This window comes from Crassostrea angulata, chromosome 5 (assembly GCF_025612915.1).
Source record: "Crassostrea angulata isolate pt1a10 chromosome 5, ASM2561291v2, whole genome shotgun sequence".
Classification (NCBI taxonomy): domain Eukaryota; kingdom Metazoa; phylum Mollusca; class Bivalvia; order Ostreida; family Ostreidae; genus Magallana; species Magallana angulata.
The window spans coordinates 29,436,881-29,461,926 of NC_069115.1; the positions used below are offsets into that span (position 1 = coordinate 29,436,881).

General features: G+C 32.1%; 1 protein-coding gene across 1 annotated transcript; it reads right to left on the reverse strand.

The window, feature by feature from the left end:
* Window positions 1-13,706: 13,706 nt before the first annotated feature.
* On the reverse strand, window positions 13,707-22,088 carry LOC128185286 (uncharacterized; the record flags this gene model as incomplete). Its single annotated transcript, XM_052854921.1, has 8 exons — window positions 13,707-14,355; window positions 19,166-19,231; window positions 19,506-19,527; window positions 19,680-19,760; window positions 19,886-19,969; window positions 20,048-20,072; window positions 20,418-20,530; window positions 21,761-22,088. Coding segments are annotated over 8 exons (723 nt in total), but the record flags the coding sequence as incomplete, so codon positions are not given.
* Between the last annotated feature and the right edge of the window lie 2,958 nt (window positions 22,089-25,046).

Below are 25,046 nucleotides of genomic sequence, written 5' to 3' on the forward strand. Positions count from 1 at the left end.
ATTTTCCAGTTGGAAAAGACTCATTTTAGCCTTGGTTTGCATACGCCGCTTTATTCAAAGACATCGGAATGCGAAGTCAGTCAGTTTGAATCCGATGAATGATGCAGATTTGTTTCTCGACACTGAGAAACTTGTGATCAAGGATATGCAAAGAAATGTTTATCAGGAAGAGATCAACTGTCTGAGGTCATCCAAACCTTTGAAGAAGAACAGCCCTATTTTCACACTGGGCCCTTATCTTGATGCAGATGAGCTCTTGCGTGTAGGAGGACGCTTGAAAAATTCAGGCTTTGACCCCACATTCAAAAACCCAGTAATCTTACCAGCCAAGCATCACATTGCAACTTTGATAACTCGGAAGTGTCATCAGGAGGTGAAGCATCAGGGCCGCCATATTACTGGGGGACGCGTTAGATCATCAGGATATTGGATCGTGGGTGGAAAGAAGCTCTTAACTTCCCTGATACACAACTGTGTTACGTGCAGAAGGCTACGCAAGCCTCTTGACTACCAAAAAATGTCAGACTTACCTGCAGAGCGCATTCTCCCTGGATATCCACCATTCTCATTCATTGGAGTCGATGTCTTTGGTCCCTGGGAGATTATAAAAAGAAAAACTAGAGGTGGATCAGCCAACAGTAAGAGGTGGGCAGCACTCTTCACATGCCTAACAACAAGAGCAGTCCATGTTGAAGTGCTGGAGGATATGACGACCTCTGCATTCATAAATGCTCTCAGACGATTTATTGCTATTCGAGGCTTTATTAGAATCATCCGTTCCGACAGAGGGACTAACTTCGTGGGTGCAGCAAATGAATTGCAGATCAACACAGTGAATGTGGAAGATGGGCCTATACATGACTATCTTACAGAACAAGGGACCACATGGATCTTCAACTCCCCACACTCCTCACACATGGGTGGAGTGTGGGAGAGGATGATTGGGACCACCAGACGGATTCTCGATTCCATGTTGTTGGACTATGGATCTCGCAGCTTAACTTACGATGTGCTCACGACTTTTTTATCAGAGGCATGCTCTATCATCAACTCGCGTCCACTGATACCCATATCAACAGATCCTGAAAATCCACTCATCCTAACACCATCAACTTTACTTACCCAAAAGTCGAATGTGATAGCTGAAACCTACATTAACACTGATGTTGATCAGAAAGATCTCCTACGTAAACAGTGCAAAAGGGTTTAACATTTGGCCTCCATCTTCTGAAAGCGTTGGAAAGTTGAATACCTTAACACATTACAACCGCGCCGGAAATGGAACTCAAACCAGCGAAATGTGACTACCGGTGATGTCGTACTTATCCGCGACAAAGAACTGTGTAGGATAAGTTGGCCAATTGGGCTAGTCGTTAAAGCCATACAGAGTGACGATGGACTCGTACGAAAAGTTTTGGTTCGTACAATCGTAGACCAAACACCAAGAACCTATGTACGACCTGTGAATGTACTGGTTTTGTTAGTGCCGTGTTAAGTTGCTGATGTTGCGATAGTGTGTGCTGTATTAGAGAAACTGAGTTTATATGGTTACATGTATTTTAAGAAGCTATTTTTTGTTTTTGATAAGTAGTGATATCTCACTGTATCAGTCAATATCAGGCGAGGAGTGTGCCGTCTTATCAGTCCGGAATTATTACGGAATTGTATTACTCGTTTTGGTTCATTCTGTTTATTGTATGTACACATAAGCATTTCCGCCCAGGTAGCAGGCGAGATTTCCATGCCGTTTCTGCATAGTTTTGTCGGCTTTACATGCTCACGGTCTTTTTACAACCTTCACCCAACTTAATGGTTATACTGTCTGTAAAGAGACAGAACATTCTGAAATACAAAAAATAGAGCTAATATTCTTTAGCATGTCGCAGCTTAATAAGTACCATGAAAAGATTATCTTTAAAATTCAAACGTGGTGTGTGATGGGACAGCTCAGAAACACAAGGTCCAAGGCAGTTGAAAAAAATGGATTGTTCAAAATCACAAAAGCCAGTGTAATACTTAATCATATTTTGGTCATTTTCAAAATTTTTGGCAGAACATTTACCAAATGTTTTCAGTTCACACTGCACACTCTGATCAAACTGTCCATGTAGGTCTTCCTCAGATGTCTCGATTGATGAAGAATTCTGAACCTCGGGAGTATCTAATACTTTGATAACACTCTGAACTTCTGTACATATCGGTACATGTTGGTCATTGGTAACAAACATGCCTTCTCGGTTTTTCCTCCTTAAACATTTAGGGCCTTCGTCATTCAGAAAATCATTACTCGATAAAGAAGGGGCAAACGGGAAGGCACTGCTCCTTTCTTCAGTTGTGGACGTTCACCTAAATTTTAAAACAAGAAAGATTTATTTTTTCTGCTAAAAGAGCTTCTTAATACCAATGAATTTCATGTACAATTTTAAAGCTCTCACATAAAATTTAGTTTTTATATTTTCATTTTTTCATTGGAATAAATGATACTGACAGAACGAAAATACATGTCTGAAATGAGTCATGTTTTATGGAACTAGTGAATCCTCATATTTGTTTGAAGGAAGTTGAAATCCAGCTCTTTATCATCAACATTCTGTTATTTAAGGCCTTGAAAAATAATAATTTTTATTACAAACCACAAAGGAAACAAAACCAAAATAAAAAGATAATAATCAAATAAATGCTAATCAATTCACAAAATATAATCAAATAAAGCATTTAATAGCCACAGTCCTAAATTGGTTGTTGATAATTGTTATCGGTGGAGGTAAATAATAAATCTGCTCGCCGTTTTCACCGATGTAAACATAATAAACATGCATAGGACACAAAATATAATTGGCCTAGTTTATTACGTCTTAAATTGGTTACAATTTCTCCCATGAAAAATAACTAAAAATCAAAATATTCTAACTTAATAGTGTGATTGTGTAGTCCGTGTCCTTAACATGGAAGGAACACGCAAAATCGTATTTTCCTTGCTGCCAAAGCGCTTCGTCCGTGGGTCCACTCTTCGTATGGCCACGCGCCATTTTTGTCGTACATTAAGGTCTTCTGGAAATATATGACCCCCATAGTATGTACAATTCGATACACAACAATATTGTGGCATCAGGGAAAAATAATTTTACGCAAAACACTCGAAATCTAAGCTCACTTTTACTTTTATTTTTTTTTATGTAACACGCGAGGTGTTCCGAAAGTATAACTGATAGTACTCGAGCGCCATCTACGCGCGTAAAATTCGATGGGCGAAATCTATAAAATCTAATGTTTGTTACACCTTTGAAAAATAGCAAAGAATATACAGAAGTTACATAACAGGTGTGCCTATTATTCAGACGCACGGCTATGCTTTTTTAAATAAATATTTCTCATAAAGGTTAAATGTATTTATCCATTGATCCCAATTGATCAAATTGTCATCAAATTAATACCTCTTGTTTGTAAAGTAAGCTCTTTATTAAATTAAAAATATTACGAATTTTTTTTTCAAAAATGGCATAAAGGTGGCTTAAATAAGTTTGGACATTAAGTACCTATAAGGTGTCCTTAAAGGTGGCTAAACGGCTGCTTTGATATAGTCTCTAAGCTTCCTTTAAGCACATATAAGCCATCTTTACGCTTTCTCTAGGCACCTTTTAAGCAGAATATATAGCTTAAAGGTAGCTTAAGATTGATAAGGAACTTTCTAATTTTCACAGACCATGGGATAGGTTTTTAGGCAACGTATCTTTTACATATATGAATGCCCACCGTTACTTCCAGGCGTCATCAAACGGGTCACAAAAATTTTTTTTTAACTTTTTTTGTTTTATTTGTTTTGTTTATGTTTTTTGGGTTTTTTTGGGGGGGGGGGGGGAGGGTTGGTTGACAAAGGCTTATTTGTAAATGTAGATTTTGTAAATTTGTTTTAAATCAATCATAACGTTAACTTCCTGGATTTTTGGCATTGAAGTCCTCCTGACGGCGAAGGTTTTGGTGGTGTTTCCGTAAGAGTGGTGAAAATTTTGCCCGGGTGACCTTTAAAATGATGATAATATCATGATCAGTTCTATCATTTTATCGCACACACACACATACAGACACACACACACACACACACACGCACACTTGTGCTATATTTCCTTCATATCAAGTTGGACGAGGAAATGTTTTTGAAATGGAGCACGGGAGGTAACGCATTTTCGTGGAAATTAATATTCTTCACTATTTTTTATAAAATGCTTTAAAACATGCATATGGTGGACATCATTTTTGTAGAATGAAGCGGGTAGGAAAATAGAATGCAGAAGCAAAAAACAAATTTATTTTATTTATTTTTATGAAAAAGTTAATACTTCTGATCTTAGTTAAATTGTATTATATTATAAAGTTATTCAGCAATATCTAATACACTTAAGTCAGTGTTAAACAAAATGTTGAGGTGAGCAAATTAGCATTAGAGGCATCTCATTTACTTTTGACAATTGCTTCTAAAGAATTATGCATTATACTCGTCATACAACACCAAATATTTCTTTTCTTATTTTCATCCTAGGTCGAATCCACGTTGCAACTAGCAGGAGAACGATATTAGGTGTCCCTGGTAAGTCAATACTTAATGATACTAGGTAGTATACATATGCGCACAGGAAATATTGTTTCCCTCTCCAGAACCCGAAACCTATTAAATGATAAAGAATACTTATCCAGAGTACGATTTCTTCGGATGGATGGCGGTTCAGGGCAAGGACATCTGACGTTTAAATATTTTTGTAATAATATGATATTTTTTGTACTAAAGTAATGATTATTATACATGCACTACAGAGAATTATCTCATAATTGCAAGAAATATTTTTAACATCAGCTAGCGGCTGTGCCCCCCTTCTCCCAATGCTCTCGAGATAAAATAAAGCTGATTTTTAATGGCATTGTATGAAAATAGCCTGAATTTTGATAACAAACACTTAAAATTTTATTATTAACATATAAGAAACTTGAAACAAAATTCACAGTATCTAAACAGTTTCAGATTTATTTCTATCATTCATTTATCATCTCTATATTCTCATACATACTCAATGTTTCTATAATAATTTTCTATTGAAAAAGACATTAAGTGCCTCATTTAAATGAAACTAATGACATCGGGATTATTTATTACTTTGTGCCTAAAATATCATCGTTGTTCACGACTAATTCTGGCTGAGTGAAACATCGTGCCCGATGATAAAATCGTATAATCGATTATTTAATTTACAAACAAAATCTGTTGCGCGAGCGTGTCGACGCTAATACAGTTAGCCATTTTGACAATTATGATGATAGAATAAGTTTGTCTTGTCGCATATCTACGGCATTTTATCCGGGTTTTCCAAGAAAAAATCCGGTTATCAAAATGGTTTGAATGAAGGTCGGTGGGGCGGCCTTCTGCCAAAGGGTACCCCTTTTGATGAATGTTGATGTTTTGCAGATCAGTTGGACATACATGTGTATTAGAAATGTGCATATAACTTGGATTTTAATTTTTGATATCTAAAAAAAAAAAAGCTGTTGAACTGGGTCATTTTTTCAATATTTTGATATATTGCATACTCGATACCTCTATTTTACGTAAAGTGTATCAGATATGTGCATATTACTTGGATTTTGATTTTTGATAGTTTATGAAAAATACAAGCTATTGAACTTAGTCATTTTCTTGCAGAATATTGCATATTAGGTACCCATATTATACGGATAACTCCTCGTACAGTTTTCAATACAGGAAATTGATGTTTTGCAGGTCAATTGTACATTTATCAAAAAATGTGCATAATATATGGATTTTGATTTGTAATAATTTTTTTTAAATTATACCAGCTGTTGGACTTAGTTATTCTCTCGCAGAATATTGAATTTAGGGTACACCATTTTTGAATTAAATATAAGAACTTTTGATTTTTCAACATTGACCTGTAATTTCCAATTAGACCAATATGTTTCAAGGACATTCAAACAGTTTTGTAGCTCACTTTTGCTTTCAGATAGTAATACAATATCATCAGCATATAATAAAGAGATTACAGAGATATCACCAATGTAAACAGGATTACAATTACCTTTTTTTAATTCTTCAACAATGCCATCAATAAAAATGTTAAAAAGAGAAGGAATCAAGATATCACCTTGTTTAACCCAACATTCAGATGTAAAAGATTTACTTAAACCATTTGCAAACTTTATGTTAGTCTTTGTCTTTTCATACATGGAAAGTATGATATTTAACAAATTTGTAGGTATATTAGATTGTAAAAGTTTGTTGAAAAGTCCTGTTCTCCATATGGTGTCAAATGCTTTATAAAGGCTGTATAAACATTTTGTCTTTTGTTTCTATAATATTCAGATATATTTGTAATAGTAAAAAGGTGATCAGATGTTCTGCTATTTTCCTTAAAACCAATTTGATTTTTAATAATTAGAGATGATTCCTTAATGAATCAAGTAATCTGGAATGTATTAATCTATTAAAAAGTTCCCGCAAATTTGAAGTAACAGAGATACCTCTGTAATTAAAAGGGTCAAGTTTGTTACCAGATTTATGTAATAGAACCAAATATTTTCATTCCATATCGCAGGAAAGTGTCCCGACTTTAAAAAAGTGTTGAACAATTTTTGTACGGGCTTTAATAACACCCATTTTTTAAATTTCATTTGAAATTTAATCTGCGGATGTACTTTTACCATTTTTGAGATTTTTCAGGGCATTTGTTATTTCTTGAATTGTTATTTCAGGATTAGTATCATCCTTTAATTGTTGTGTAGGTACGTGGAATTGTTCAGTAATGAATCTGTAAAATCTTTCTGACTATTTTTTGCTGTATTCAGTGTTTTAACATATTGGTAAAATGTTTCACAAGGATGTGTTTTGCATATTCTGAATATTGTCAAATTTATGTAACATTTTTCAATTCAAATATTTATAAAAATTGGCCTTTTTGTTACAAACTTTGCGGATACTTTTGCACAATATTGTAGTATATTTCTAAATGATGTTACAATAGAGTCACTATCGTCATATATCTTGAAAACCAGACTCAAAGTATGTCAGTTTGGTTAGCTGCATAATAGAAAAACAATGTGACAAAAGCGACAGACTTTAATGGGAATTAGATTGAGTAATGAGGGAATTCAGTGTAAGAAGAAATTGATATTTGCTTATACATATTTTTACAAGATTCACATATGTTTAGATTTGCAAATGTTCGCAGGAAAATTGTTCGAGAAAAACAGCATAGAGTAAGAAACATGCCAGGAAGTCTATTGACAAAACCACATTTAATGAAAAGACTTTCATAAAGTGGGCAAAATAAGTGATTCCTTATGAATGAATGTTAATCGCTTTAAATTTGAGTCTTGCAATGAAAAAATTGGTCGTCTCGTAATCGGCCGTGTCCTTAATGTTGCAGTACATAAACTAAAATTGCACGTGTTCGTTTTCCAGAAAATACTCGTCGGTAATATTATTATTATAATGGATTTTGACTTTTTTTTTCATTATTTACAATATTGCATGCTTTTTTAAAGTTAATCGCACTTGTTTCAGGCTACTGCTATTGGTTATTCGGTGGTGTGTTCGCTCTTCTTCTTCTTCGTATACTTTGTAAGTATGTGCTGCAGGATTTATTATCGTATTTTATAAATTAAAAATTCGAGATATTTTAGAATAAATGTTTTTATTATATGTATTATGTATTTAGAAAAAACTTTATACAGAATAATAGTGTAGACCACCTGCTAACATTTAAAATAATTTGACATATTTTTTTTCCACTTTCAGGGGACTTACTTTTCTACAGAAGGAATTGGTGATTTTTATTATAATGGCTCCGTTTTGATGATGAACAATCTATTGCTTATGATTTTATGTGACAAATTGAGATTTCTGTGTGCTTTATGTATCTAAATTTCTTCACTATGAGCAGGTCAATTTGAGAGTTAATACAACTTAAATTTCCGTTTAACTGCATTTCCCATCAATCTCAAAGACTGTGTAGTGCGCGGTCAGCGCTCCAGATTCCATTCGTCACCAAAAGCATGAATGTTTGTCTTGCCTTAATGGCAGAATGGTATGCGCGCTGGTCGCTCACACTTAGAAAAGTATTATTCAAAAGTCATCGGTTCAAATCCCGGTCGAGCAGAGGCGGGGCTCCAAGAAGGTGAATTTGTATGTTTATATATATATATATATATATATATATATATATATATATATATAATATATATATATATATATATATATATATATATATATATATATATATATATATATATATATATATATATCCAAAGTCTCTTTTTCAATGAATAATAAAAAACTTTAAAACACTGTTTCAAAATATTTCGACCGTGTTACGGCTATCAATGTGCTTTCTATAGACTCTCACCTTTATTTCATATGTTTTTGGCGCAATATTGTTGTATGATGTCACTTCCCAGACTGTATTCATATTGTGACGTCATAGTATATGTTCTACGTTGTGTTGCTATAGACAATAAACACCGACTGATGAAGACCGGTAACACGGTCGAAATATTTTGAAACAGTGTTTTAAAGTTTTTTATTATATATATATATATATATATATATATATATATATATATATATATATATATATATATATATATATATATATATATATATATACTATGGAAAAAATGCTATGAATTTTAAAAGCTAGTATTTTCCTTAGAATATTTACAATATCATCAACCAGGAGTTATATCCATTTAAGGTGGTATGGGACAATTTAAAAATTCTATAACGATGAAAGTATTTTATTTATAATGTACTTTTATCCACATTAATATCCACAGGATGTATCTCTGCCATTCAGTAAATGTAAATTTGACTGAAAGGTATAGCTCTGCCAATCAGTCATATTTTCAGACCAATCATTATTGAATGGAAGAGATTCATCCTGTGGATATTAATCAAGATAAAAATACATAAATAAAATACTTTCATCGTTATAGAATGTGTACATTTTTACAATGTTTGACCAAAAAAATATGTTTAGAATATTTTTTAAAAAGGTAAACATTTTAAAAGTCCCTGCAATTTTCAAACTCGTGACTTGAAAATTCTTTGCTAACGATCTAACCCCTCGCACCATGCTGATAGGTAACAATTTGGGGAAAGAGGATTGTTATAAAATTATACTTTTTTTGGTTTGTTATTTAGATAGGTAGTACGTCCCATACAACCGTAACAAATAATAGAACTCGTCTTAAATATTCAAACAACAAACTTTACAAACAAAATTTTCTTTCGTAACATTTGTGTGCCAACCACTTTCAATTGCAAAATGATGAGTTCACATTCTATTTCTAATCTGTTGTTTAATAAATGTTACGGATTGAATTTTTATGTATCGTTGTAAAGAAAATATCTATGATATGCTTATTAAAATGACATCAAAATGAATACATTTACTCGACAACATTTTTAATGAAATTATCAATTATAATTTTCTTAAAAGTTGTAAATGAGTTACACAATGTACTTGCTCTTGTTGACACCAAACTTTGTTTTCATAGGGTAACCCAGTTTTAACAATTTAAACCAACATTTTTAACAATTCTAAAACTCTGATTGACAGTCTTTATCATCTAAAAATAATCAATTCCACTAAATGTATTTTCTTCACACTTAGCACAAACTTGATATATTCTGGATCAAGCTTTTCAACATCGTTATAACATTATAGGTGCTTCATATTTCGCAATTAGTGTCAGGGATGAGTAAGCGGATATAAACGATGTTTTAAAAATGGTTTGCAGGCCTCGAAAAGTGTTTTTATATCAATAAATTTGGTTGATTATCACCGTAGCTCGATGGTTAAAGTATTGCTCCTGTGCACGATTACGAGTTCGTATCATCATTATTATCATTATTATTATTATTTTTACTGAAAGTACTCGGAAAAGAAAATAATAATATACTTTATCATTGGCATACGTTTATCAAAATCGAGGTGATTTATGCATCAATTATTTGTCCGAGCATTCATTTTGCACCTCAGAGACAGTAAAGCTCGCGCATTCATTTCACACTTCGGAGGCAGTGTTGCAACCACTATTGAAATAAAACCACTATTGAAATAAATTATTTCAATAGTGGTTGGGAATGTATTTCATTAGAAAAATCACCTTGCAACCACTATTGAAATACAACCACTATTGAAATAAATTATTTCAATAGTGGTTGGGGACGTGTTTCATTAGAAAAATCACCTTGCAACCACTATTGAAATACAACCACTATTGAAGTAATGATTCAATAGAGGTTAGGGATGTATTTCATGATAAGAACTACTTTACAGACACCATTAAAGTTCAACTACTATTAAATTTATTTTTTTTAATTGTAGATGGGAATGAATTACTTATAAATATAGCTATGTCATCACTATTATGTAATACATTCGGAAAGAAAGAAGTGTATATCATATTTGCAAATTATTTTGAAATGCAAGAAATCTAACGAATAATATCAAATACACAATTATGGTACAATTTTCACTGCTGTGTAGAAGTAAATAACCAATTCTCGCAGATAAACATGCATTCACATTTGTTTTTATCTAACAAACAATTCAAATACACAATTAAGGTACTAAAGACTTGCATATTTTGTGGTAATAGTAATCAAGACTATGATGTAAATGTACTTATTTTAGGATTTTCACTGTTGTGCAAAAATAACCAGTCCTCACAGATTAACGTATGAAATTGTTTTCATATTTATCTTTACCTGTCTCTTTCTATAGATACATCATGTTTTATGGAAATTGTAAATTATTTGTACTAGAAGACAACGTTGTTAATTGCCAGAACTTCTATTTAAAACCCCTACATATTAAAAAATAATTTATAGCTTATATATCAATATAGATTTATGTAATAATGAATATCACTATTAAGATGAATAATTTCAATGATGGGTGGGGATGTACTTCATTAAGACCAATATTGAATGAAATATAAATTATTTCAATAGTGGTTGGGTATGCGTTTCATTATAACCACTATTGAAATAAATTATATCAATAGACATAAAACTAAAATGCATCATCAACCACTATTGAAATACTTTATTTCAATAGTGGATGAAATGAAAGGTATCCCCAACCACTATTGAAATAAATTATTTCAATAGTGGTTGAAATGAATCGCATCCTTAACCACTATTGAAATAATATATTTCAATAGTGGTCGTAGTGAAGGGTGTAGGGTGTGTTCTCCGAACGCCTACTCCTCAATTAAAAATAATAATTGGTCAAGGCAATTATGGGGCCCTCTAAGGGGACATAGGTAGACTTTACCTGTATATACTTTAGGACACAGGTAGACTTTACCTGTATATACTTTCGTTCACAGGTAGACGACATTGTCTTATTTTTAATTTAAAAAAAGATGCAAGTAATAGTGCTAATGGCTGCATGTACCTGACATCATATTAAAAATACCATATTTTTTTAATAACCTAAACGTTTCACTGAAATAAAATAATCATTAAATAAAAAAAATTAAAATTAAATATCTTCATTTTTAAACTTACATCTTAACAAAATAAGAATAAAACATTATTTCTTAAGGTATAAATTAAATTCACAGATTTTAAATGATGATTATCTAAATTATGACTGAGATAAAATTATGATAAAAAATCACTTTCTTCAACAAGTTTGTCCAAGCTGTGAATAAATAAATGAACGTGAAGAAACTGATAAGAAGAGCAGCCGTCCTACCCCTAGTTCCTCTAGACAGCATCGAAGACGTGTGGTCCTGGAAGACCGCGATGAAGCCGACCTTACGGAAGTGAGAGAGACCTTTACAGACTATGTGACAGAACAGTGGGTGAATGGTGACAGACTTATTTGGAATCACTTCGGAACCAATGGACCACGGACCAATAACAACTTAAAAGCATGGCACGGGAAGCTGAAGAGGATGGCCCTACACGCGGACCCAAACATCTACACTGTCATCAAGATCTTCAAAGACATCCAGAACGGCAAAAAAATTCTACAGATCCAGAAACAAAGAAGTACGCGAACATCAAGAGGAGATTGCAGACCCTGAAGGAGCGATACCAAGACGGGATCATCGACCTTATGACCTACGCAGATTCAGCTTCGGAACTTCTTTATTTAGGACATTGACATAGTGACAGTGAAAGAGAAAGGACATTATGACAGACTCCGTGCCCATACTAGTATATGTGTAAATATTGTATATATACTGGTATGAATTATTTTTAAAACTTAATGTCATTTTGAATTGTTATTTATGTTTTAGACAACCATGTATTTATGAGTTTGTTATAAAATAGTGCTATGTATCAAATTAAAAGGAAAACTGTATATAAAATGTTATGCAATTTTAAAACATTATTTTATTGATTTAAATTATATGTAGTGCTAATAAATTAAATAAATATATTAAAATTGATTCAATGTTTTCTTTTTATTTATGCAACAATTTTAATTATAAAGACATTCAAAATTTAACAAAAATTACAAACTGTTATATTATTTTTCATTCAAGGAAACACAGGTAAAGTTTACCTGTGCCCCTTTAAAAGGCCCCATAATTGCCCAGTATAATTGAATAATGATTATTGGGCAGTAGGCGTTTGGAGAATCAGCCGTAGTGAAGTAACCCCCAACCCCTAATGAAATAATTTATATTAATTGTGATATTTATCAATATATAATTATCAATATATAATTATTCAATATACAGGGAGTTTGAATAGAAGTTCTGGCAATTTACAAGATGTTCACAATTGTGCAAATAATATACAATATCATAGGACACATGTTTGTAGAAAGAGAAATGTAAGGGGAAAAAATGTAAATTTTCAAAGAAAAATTAATGAAGAAATTCATTCTAAGCTACATGTACGATTGAAAAAATTGTTCTAATTGTAGTTATTTCAACAGTGTCTGTAAATTGATTTTCAAAATGGAATACATCCCGGAATAATTTAATTCTGGTTGTAACGCGGCATTTGATTGGATAGAAAATTTAGTTAAATTTGAATAACCTGGTTTGCACGTCACAAGACACGTCACAATGCACCTACGTACTAATTCACTTGACGTTACGTTTGAATTTTGAACAGATTTATATCATTTTTAAAAGTAAAACGGACTCAATTTGTACAGCAAAGTCCAGAAAATTGAATTATAAGGAATGAACTTAATATCTACCCAAGTTATACTCGTATAACCTGGGTTTGAGCAATTTACGCTTTTTTATAATCCGCTTCGCGGATTATAAAGCGTAAATTGCCCCAACCCAAGTTATACGAGTATAACTTGGGTAAACATTGAGTTCATTTCTTAAATACTATTTAGATATTTTATTTTAGTAGTGGTTGTATTTCAATAGTGGTTGTAAAGCGATTCTTCAGATGAAATACATTCCCAACCAGTATTGAAATAATTTATTTCAATAGTGGTTTTATTTCAATAGTGGTTGCAAAGTGATTTTTCTAATGAAATGCATTCCCAACCACTATTGAAATAATTTATTTCAATAGTGGTTTTATTTCAATAGTGGTTGCAACAGACCTGCGCTCTATACTTCCGAATGCAAAATATAGAGTAAAAATGAGAATATTTTCATTTGTTTGCAAATTTGCGGGAATTGGGCCATTTAGGTGACGTCATAGATACACAGCGAATGAGCAATGATGACTAAAATCATTATAAAAGTTATTGGCATCCTCTATATATTGATTTGTTAAGATTTTTTTTATACGATACTTTTTAAAAATTGGTTGAAATCTGGGGCAGATATTTGACCATACCGCACTTAGTCCTTTGTGCATAATAATTTACCTTTTAAAGTACCTTTTTCGAGTTTATTATTAGAAATATGATTATAGGCCGAGGAAAATTCGTAATTTTTGTGCAAATTGAACTTCATTTGAAATAACAAGGACAAAAAGAATGACACTCTTGATGCATTTCTTGGTACTTTAATGGCCACTATCAGATCTGCTATTATTCAATTTTCTTGTTCATTTCCGGGTATATTTGGATGAGATTTCTTTCCATTAATTTTTTTCTTTTACAGATCATGTTTGCCTTTAATTAATTTGATATCAAACATTGCCTAATAACCTTCTACAGCGATAAACAATGAAAACATTACGTAATTTTTTTTTCAGACAAAAAGAAATCCAACAGGTTAATAAATGCATTCATTATAGAAAAAATAATGTAAAGTCCTTAGAAATATGTTCAGTCGAGGCATAAAAAATACATTTTGTTCAGCTGTAGTTTCGGCCACTCCTTGTTGAAGTAACAGTATATTTACCTACAATGATTGAAACGTATAAATAGATCTAGAAATTGACAACAAAACTAATGATAAAACTATTTCATTTTCGGGACAACCAGACTCTTCATCAAGACAAAATAAAACTTAAAAAAAAAAGAGGTCCAGGGGCCATATGACTCACCTAAGTAACACTGCCATAACTCAAATCAAAGCATTTTTGGGAGTTGATTTTAATCAACTCTCCTATGCAGTTACTCTGGCAAACCGAAAGTAAAACAGTGTTTGGACCTAAGCACAAATCATCACCGCTGACAAGACTAAGTTCTTGAAAATCATAAAAAAGAATTCGATGTTATGTATGCTAAAGCATTGTTTTTCAAGGAATCTTATCTATAAACACTTTGAAAATAGTCAATTTTATATACTACTAACAATTTAGATATTTTTGTAGTCTCGTGTATTCCTACTCCAGAGTTAATATAGTCTCGTTCAACCAGACGCTCGGCTGTCTCCTTAAATCTGCGACAAGCAGAGAGGGGGCTCTCTTGCTTGTCGGAGATTAACGAAGACAGCTGAGCGTCTATTTAAACGAGACTAGAGTTCGATATCAATAGTGCTTGGATCCATACAATTTTTAGCTCACCTGAGCTGAAAGCTCAAGTAAGCAATTCTGATCACATTTTGTTCGTCGTCCGTCTGTCTGTGTGTCCGTCTGTAAACTTTTTACATTTTGAACTTCTTCTCTAAAATCGCTTATCCAATTTCAACCAAATTTGGCACAAAGCATCCTTATGGGAGGGCGAAAATAAATTGCAGAAATAAAAGTCCGATCTGTATTCAAAGCGGAGAAAACCTTGAAACTGTAGAAAAAGGGGGTGCATTTTTAAAAATCTTCTTCTCAAGAACTACTGAGTCCAATTCAACGTAGTTTAGCATAAATTATCCTTATGGGAAGGAAAATATAAATTGCAAAAATTGAGTGATAATTCTGTTTCAAATCTGAGTTATTACGAAAATAATAATAAAGGAAAGGCGTGTTTCAATCAGTTTAATAGTTTCGGGATCGGTATCCGGTAAAATGGGTAGGCAAGACTTGGCCTGGGCAAAACAAAATATTGGCAGTTATTAATCTGCCAATCTTATCAAAATTTCAGGATATTTGATGGACATGTGTATTTGTATTTGCTGTAAATATTACTGCAAAATAATGCGTATTTGGAATTGACGATTACCGATCTGCCCCGGCTTTTATTTTGCCACGGCCCGGGTTACCCATTTTACCAAGACTCGTATTCGATACTTCTAAAACGAGGTTCTTTGTTGAAAGCAGCCATGACATTTTACGAAAAAGGGTCGATATGACTATGATGAATTTTCTTGTTGTGCAACAGTTCGCGTATGAAGGGACATTTTTGAAACATGCAAAATATATTGGTGCCGATTTTGTGAAGTAAATTGAGGCTAAATATTTCAATGCGTTGACAGTTTTCACACCTGACGTTGGTGTTAGCTTGTTCTGATTTTCGTTTCGTTTTCATTATTTATGCTTTGTAACCTGGGAACTATCGTCTGTATTTCGTGATGTTTACGTATCAAATCAAACAGAGACTTCGGTAAATCAAACAGTTAACTGTTTACCTGCGCAAATGAAGCAAAATGTGATGTATCAAAAAAGTACTGAAATAAAATTCATTCTATCGGTAATTCGGCATTATCTTTTGCGAAATGGTAGATTTATGCAATAGGTTTTGGTAAGATGCTCGGCATTTTCTCGAGTTAATTCAGTTTAAATAGAGTTTGATACCGCTGACGGAAATATGTAGGTTTATATACATGTATATATATGATTCATTTCGAAAAAATAAATTGTGTTCTTTATTTGTTATAGTGCATATATTTTATATTTTTAAAGAAAATTTTCAAAGTCTGTTCTTCCAGAAGCCAACTTTAACAACTTATTGTATTGTATACTTAACCTTTTTTCGTCATTATTACTCTTACTGTACATGTGATCCTTGACTGTGTTTGTGTACATTTGTATAAACTGATTTTGAACCCCAAATACCAGTGAACTGGTCTTGAGTGAATAAAAGAATTGAAAATCTTAGGCCATTCTTTTTTTCCATTTTAAATGCTGAATAGGAAATTCCAAGTTAAAAATCTTAAGCTGAATGTAATAAACTCATGTGAACAAAATATGACTCAAACCTAGGCGAACTGTGAGCTCTGTATCTTGCTTATAATTCTATGTTGACGCTGAAATTTTGGTTGAATATTAGAAGTTCTATATGAATTAGAGTATGTTAAATACTTGTACAAACAAAATAAAAGAATGATATTCTGCACCGGTATATACCTACTCTCTGGGGCCCCCTCTTTATACAATAAATAATGTGAAATCTACATCAATTTTGATAGTTTTCCAGACACGAGTAAATAAAAACGACATCTTTAAAACAGTTTCCATAGTTCTGACACATTTCTGTTGCGGGAATAAAGTAATTATTGCTATTCCTAAGAAAATATCACAGCGGAAAATTATCCTGGTTTGTACGCGAGGTAAATAACAGTCAATTGATTTATAATGGAGAAGACAAATTAAATTTTTGAATGTTTTTAATTTGAGGAATTGAGCACATTGAGGTACAATGTTCTTTTTCACATCTATACATGTAGGATTTTTTAAATAAAAAAACAATAACTATTATATTTTTTTTTGAAAATACAATAACTAATAAGTATTTAATGAAAAAAATGTACCTATATGCTCTCATATATTTTGATCGCTTTACAAAATGTGTGTGTGGGGGGGGGGGGGGGGGCAGAACGAAAATATAGGGAATTGGAAGTTAACAACTTAACAGTGTACCCCTACCAAATGTTTAGTTTTATATCTTGCGTGGGATTTTCTTTTTCTGGTAAAAAATAGTATTTCATGAAGGTACAATGTCAAAGATTACGTGTATGCAAAAATAAGTGTAAAATTCGAATACTTTACAATATTTATTTTTTGTTATTCTACCGAGGGACCATATGGCACAATATCTTTTGAACGCCCATTGTTGCTCAGGTGAGCGATGTGGCCCCATGGGCCTCTTGTTAGAATTGTTTCCATAACTAATACGTACATACTAGAAGTTGAAATATATCTTTAAATATTACACAACATGATTAATATGGGGTTTCTCGAAATTCTTGTCGGAAAAGTCTAAAAATTCATATTATTAAAAAGTGCGTAATTCAAACACAAACTAGAAACTAATTGCCATGCAAGATAAATTGATTTTAAAATATATGATAAAGATAAAATCTACTCCCGTCAGAACTTCAGTACTTTGATTATCAAAGCAGCTTTATAAAGTCAGATACCAATGTAATAGCCAGTTGGTTGTTATGGCAACATGCTTCCAATATTAGGAAGCTTTAATACATAATGAAATTGCAAAATCTAAGATTGCAGTTTTTCATAAGAAAAAAATTCATAGATTTTTTATCATACATTCCTATACTTATTTCTTTACCCTCTCATGGGACCTATTTTTTAGTTAATATTTTATGGTTTAAACAAGTCAATTACTAAAATTTAATTGTATCCCTAGGTTAACCTTTGAATTTCGGTCCAAATGTCACAATTTGAAGGATTTAGAATATACAATTTATCAGAATGCTTGCATAGTTAATTAACACACATTAAAGCATTTAAGTTATTTGCAAATGTTAACCAATTTTTTATGTATATTCCCATATCAAACTTTAAACATCCTCTTAATTTTAATATTCCTTGAACATTGTATAGTTTAAAATAATCAACTTGTTTTAAATAGTATTCTTGTTTTGCATGCATGAGTTTCCTTAATTTCAATTAGGACATATGAGAAAAACTTTTTTGTAAAAAACATGTTGCAAACAATTGGGCACTGTTGAAAATTCCCCAAAGTATCAAATTTTCACTTACAGTAACGGTTCTTATTAAGTGTTGACAGAACAAAGTACTGCTCGGAATTTTTTTTTTTATTTGACAATTTTAAAATAGATTTTATATATAAGAAAAGTCAAATGTCTCCTTTTGACCTCAACGCACATAATTGATAAAAGAAGAAGAAATTTAGTTTAATAAATCTTCACTTGTAACTTTGGTAACAAATGAAAATCATTTCGTTTCAATTGATAATGAGAATGTTTTTTGTATTGGTAATTCAAACAATATGCTGTAAAACCCAGAGATGAAGTACTTTTTGCTTCTTATTTGGTATGAGATTTAGATCCTTTCCAAGAATAAAAACACCTGTAATGTCCAAAATTTAACATTTGCCTTCTCATGTATAATAAATTTAAGCTAGTTAAAATTATGATCCCCAGGGGCCCGAATGAGGCCAAAAAATTGTTCAGAGTTCATTATAGAAAGAAGTAGAATAACCATATTAGTGGGATTGGGTTCCTACAAATTATGTCTTCCGACATCCTATCCTATTTTCAGTCTTTCCTATTAAATGTATCTCCCCTTTGAAGAAGACATAACCTTTCATTTCAACAAATTTGGAAGCCCTTTCCCCTTTAATGCTCTGTGCCAAGATTGGTTGAAATTTGCCTTATGGTTTTGGAGAAGATGAAAATTTGGAAATTTTATCACGAACACAACGAAAGACAATGGACAAATTTTGAACAGAAAAGATTACTTGAACCTTTAGCTCAGGTGAGCTAAAGAAGTATAAAGTTCCGGTAAAGGAATGTTTTAAGATAGATAGATAGATAGATAGATAGATAGATAGATAGATAGATAGATAGATAGATAGATAGATAGATAGATATTGTAGAATATTACACAATGAGAACTAGTTTTTCCTACGTTAATGTATGATAATGACTTTCTTCGTTCGTCAGGATTGTATCTGGTATTTCCATGTATTCTCCTCTGCATTTGAAATCAAATATTAAATGAAATAAAAATGTGTTAAAGATTGTAAATGATTTTAATTTTCAATGCTTTTGTGATTTGTTTTCGCTGAAAAATCATCAAAGTTTTGGAAACTGTTCTTAAGAATACTACTTTGATAACACAGTCATTCATTTAATATAATTATTAAGTAAAGCACCCTTCTTAATTTTTATAAATTTTAATCTGGATAATTCATATTTATTGAACACTACATTATCTACATTTCATTCACAAAAAGAAACATACACACCTTTCAAGCGTAGTTTCAGGATCTAAAACAGTAAATTCTTTACGTAACTGTCAGATCAATTTTCATTTGTAGCATTTAAACAATGGATTTACCAAGGATTTATTTGAACTGTAGCATACTTTATATCACATACAATGAATAATTTATTTTGTACATACTCACAAATTATATTACCTTTGATTTGGTTTGAAACATCTTGATAAGGATGATCAGTCGCCGGGCATAAATGATCTACGTAATGTTTATTTTGTAATTCTACAATAGAAAGCAGTTCCAAGAAATTGTTTTTCTTTATATCTTTCACACACACACACACACACACACACACACACACACACACACACACACACACACACACACACACACACACACAACTTTACCAGTGTTTTGATTGGAAGAGATTTCTTGATAAGTCTGATCAGTCGTCGGACAAGGGTGTTTTACATAGTGTGCACTCGATGTAACTGCAAAAAAAAAATCCCATATTAAACTCTTTTCATCTTTCTTTCATTTTCTCTGGATCAAATTTCAATGCTATTTACCTTCTGTGGACTTTATTCGACTTTTCTAAAACGATAAAAAAAATTACAAATTTTCTTCGAATCGAATCAAAGCAAATTCTGTGAAAAAAATCTTATTTATTGGTTTGATTATTATATGATCCATCCAGATTTTTTTTTGTACGCACACTTTCTTTCTTTCTCTCTGTTCAATCCAAAAAAAATTAGAATTATTAAGGACAATTTGAAACCAGAACTAGAGACCGTTCACAATAACAGCATACTAGTACGGTAAGTAAGTTATCCAATCTAGAAAGCAGATTATATGTGATCATTATGGTTTCCGACAACAATAACTTGAATATAAGGTACAGATTGATTGATTGATTTGATTATTGATATTAGTTCTTACTTGTCTGGATTTACAAACAGTAACGACTCCAACACTAACAAATAACACTAGAAACAGGGCGCCACCTACTGCTCCACCAAGAGCTAGTCCCATGCTGTACTCGTCTTTATGACCTATTATCAAATCAGGCAATACTGCATTTTTGGGTTGTGTTAAACAAATAGAAACATATAAATAAAAAATACGAAGACTTTTGTGATAGCTATGTTACTTAACGTCATATCATTACTAAATTTGGTAGACATAATTTAGCAATAGTTTCAGACAATTTGCAAGAAAAAAAGTTAATAAATTTCTTTATTTCTAAGAATTATTTAGAATTTAATCCTGCAAAAATGAGGTCACGGCGCACGGTCAAAATGTGTGTTATGTCAACAATAAACCATATAATGTTGAAAGTATTATCTCTATAAATTTGGCTTAAAACCAAATTATATTGAAACTTCAAATTTAGTATAGGCATGGTATTCTATGTACCAAATAATGATGGGATATATTGTTTTGTCGAACAGATATTAGCAACTAAAGTCAGATAGTCCTCTTTAGAATTGACTAAAAACATCGACGTCGCCTGTCGTCACGGCGCAACGAGAAGTACAAATAAAATGGATTTAACTCAGGAAAAAGTTGATACAAGCTGTGAAAATGCTCAATCGTGCAAAAAATAATTCAACAATTATTTGCAAGTTTGTGTTTAACTGTAATAAAATTTGTGGGGGTGGTGGTCATTGTATTTTGAATAAAAAACAGTCCGAAAGAGAGTAGAGTATCTGTAAATATTTGGTCATAAAAGAAGTAACGTCAATCGACGTTCGGGGTTTTCCTTACTGTAAACTAAGATATACACGGTTAGAAAATGAAAACATTGAAGAAGTAACATATGATTCTCGAGCAAATGTGTGCAAATAAGATGTTAAGTGGTTCAGTGCCATTTTAAATTGTAAGAAGAAAGGCACAAGAGACTAAGCGTGATAAAAAGATGGGGTATATCTATAAACTGTGCATGTTTAATTTTGACGTCATGTTTTGAACGTTACCGTGCGCCGTGGAGACAAAACATGTTGTTTTTAAAAAGGGGTAACAAAAATACCCTTTCATCAAATGGACTAAAACTTCGCATATCAATAACATAAGTGTTGGTGCACAGATTAATCTGTTAAGTATGACTTTCATGAAAAATATATGATAGACAGCCGCATTGTCTTTGATTGACCCTCGTATATTGACGAATTCGATATATCTACTGGTGTTTAAGATAACTATTAGCAAAGTGGCAACAATCTAGTAGTACAATATTTTAACATGTTTATGTAATTTTAAATCTGATAATCACAAATACTTACTTTTAACTTTTTCTTCATCCGTGAAACATGTCTGAATGTTCATGGAATCACTTTTAAATCGATCGGTGACCATGAATTTGAATCTGTATTTTGTATTAGGTTTTAAATTGGTTACTTGATAAATATAGAAATTGCTTCTATTAGTTTCAATTCTTTCATACGTGCAGTTCACAAATGCATTATTTTCTGTGCTTATTTGAAGAAACGTTTCAAGTGGAAGAGATGAATTCAAGGAACTGTGATCGGAGGATTCTGTCCAAAATATCTTTGCAGAAACATCCTCACACTCGACTAAAAGTATTTCTGGCCTCACTATTGGTATTGCTAAAATGATGTTTATGCATTTTAATTAAAATAAACCGCTCACTTAATTTTTCGTATGAAAGATGATCTTTTTCTAGATATTCTATGATTCTTTCTATCGCTTAGATTAAATTAGATAAATTTTTTTTGTTGAATAAACGATAGTTTCAACTATAACTAGCAGAGAGGGGGAAGGAGACGGCTGGTTTCGCTAGCTACTTTTCTCCAAATAATGTAGCAGGTCAGTGCCGTATAGGTTTTTATCCGTACTTCGCGTTGTGTTTATTTTTGTTTTGAGACTGAATTTGACCTCTACATTAAGAATTAAACTTTACTAAATTATAAATAAGGTATGAAAACGACTTTACTCTCACTATAGATAAACCAGATATAATAAACCAAACTCGAAGTAAATGAAAACCAAGATTAACAACCCTTTATAAATTTATTATAACAAAATAAGAACACAAGTCAATAGCATATACTTAAAATCCCCCAACCCTAAAACCTAACTTTAACAGGGACCTTAAATAGACAGACGAGACGGGCCGGGACTCAGGAGAAAAGTAGCTAGGGAAACCAGCTGTCTCCCTCCCTCTCTCTGCTTTCCTCTCTCTTTTTCATTTCCATATTCAACCTCCATGTATGTAGACAAACTTGAATTTACTATTATACATGTACTATTTCATCGCTCAAAGTTCAAACCTTCAGCTAGTTTCATATAAGGTAAACTAATGAACAGATCGACATTTTCTATGTCACCTTTTTGTGTTTTCATATAACCAACCGAATCCAAAGCTTGTTTATAGTTTCAGGATGACTGTTTTAAGTATGTTTACTTCTTTATTATAGAGTGGTAAATCAATACTTATAAATCAAGACATTTCGTCAATAAACTAAGAAACGCCGGTACCAGAGTAATTGCTTATACATTTGGTATTTCAACACTTAGGATATGAATCTGTAAGCTATAATTGAATTCTGCCTGATAAATATTTATTGAGAAATGAATTAAAAACCTACTTCCATTTTCGATAAACTAGCTCGAAATAGAAAAATGAGAGTAAGGTGGTGGACACGCTTTGGCGGATCCAGGTGTGTGAAGTGTCATCAAGTCATAATTCAATACACGTTAAGAACTCCACATTTAGAAGTAGAGCAACAGATATTGAATGATTATTCCTTTTCAAGGTATGTTCGGCATTTGATAGAATCTATATAAGTTCATTCGAAATACTCATTTGATCTGCTCTCTAGATCAAGAATACCTTTTTGAACCTGACGTTACGTTTTTCTTATCTAAATTCTTACAAACTTTTCTATTGTCATCATTGTCGTAGTACTAGTAAATCAATTCATCAGAGAGAAAAGAGAGAGAGAGAGAGAGAGAGAGAGAGAGAGAGAGAGAGAGAGAGAGAGAAAGAGAAAGAGAGAGAGAGAAGGAGAGAGAGAGAGATTCATACTTGTCACGTTTATAACATATCTGTTTGATTCTACATGCTCTCCCTCGATGTTGTTGGCTCTACAATACACCTCTTTACCATAATCATCCCCAATACCCGTATAATGTAGCACTGAAATAGTCCTCGTCAGGTAGGTAGACTTATTATCTATGGTAGAGGTTATCTGATAGGTTACTTCTGATTTTCCTTTAAACCAGGTAATGTTTGCCGGAGGGCGACAATCATTTGTCAGACACGTTATGTTTATTCTTTTACCATCCACGACCGCCGATAATGGTGATAAAGTCACCGTTGATACAGGTACTATTTGTAGGGAAAAGAAGAAATCAATCTGTGCATTGGTCTGAGGCAGGCTTGGGGTAATGCTAAATGTAATGGTAATGCATTACAATGCATTACATGTTTTCAAAGTCGTGCTAGTAATGTGTAATGCCACAAAATTAGCATTACAAGTAATGGTAATGTAATTCATTACTTTCCAAAATCTAGTGTAATGCTGGCATAACATGGCATTACTTTGCATTACTATGCTTATTTATGCATGTTCATTTTAAAAATGTGTTGAATAAATGAATAGTTAAAATTGAATTTGATTAAATTTATTCTTAAAGAAGAAAAAAATAATTCTTGAGATAAAAAATGTTTTAATTGTAATATGTTTTACGGTGCGACCGTTGGGGCGAGCGCAGCATGTGATCAATCAATGAATTATAATAAATCAATAAAAATAAAATTAACAACGTAAAATTTTAATACAAAAAAATAAAACATACCTATTTTTCGGTAAATTTTCATTATTCATAGTTTATAAGATTTGTTATTATTTATTTATTTATAAGTAGAACAGTAGTTTAATCTTAGATACAATGTTGTTGAATAATAAAGATTTTAATATATGAATATTCATTGCACTGTATCTCCTCTTTCAAAGTCATTGTAACGTCAGTTCATTCCCCTTTTTTGCAGAAGACATTTTTTCTTAAACCTACATATAAAACTTGACTTATCATAGAGCTCCCCCCCCCCCATGTTAAAAAATTAATATTTCATTTTTTCCCAATTTACACATAGAAAATCGACTTATCATGGATTTGCCCCCTCCACTTTTAAAAAAAAAATTAATGTTTGATAATTTTTTTTTAATTTACACTTAAAAATATTTGCTTATCATATTAAAAGAACATGGTGCCCCCCCCCCCCCCCCCCCCATGTTATAAATGGAAGTGAAAATGAAGAAACCATTGAACTGCTAAAGAGCTGAAGGATTAGAATTTTCATGATTTTTTTTTCTTTTTGCTTGCAAAGATTTTTTGGATGATGAGGCTGCCATCCACCCACCCACTCCCTTTTATAAAAAGGCGATGCTACGTGTACGTTCCAGGAATTTACCGTACTTATAGTGAATAAAATAAATGTGAGTATTCATCCAAATGAGTGCAATTTACAACTGTTTCCTGTATCTGAAGAAATGTCCTTATTCTTCAGCTGTTCTTTAGCTTAGCCTTTGCAAGATTTTGAGA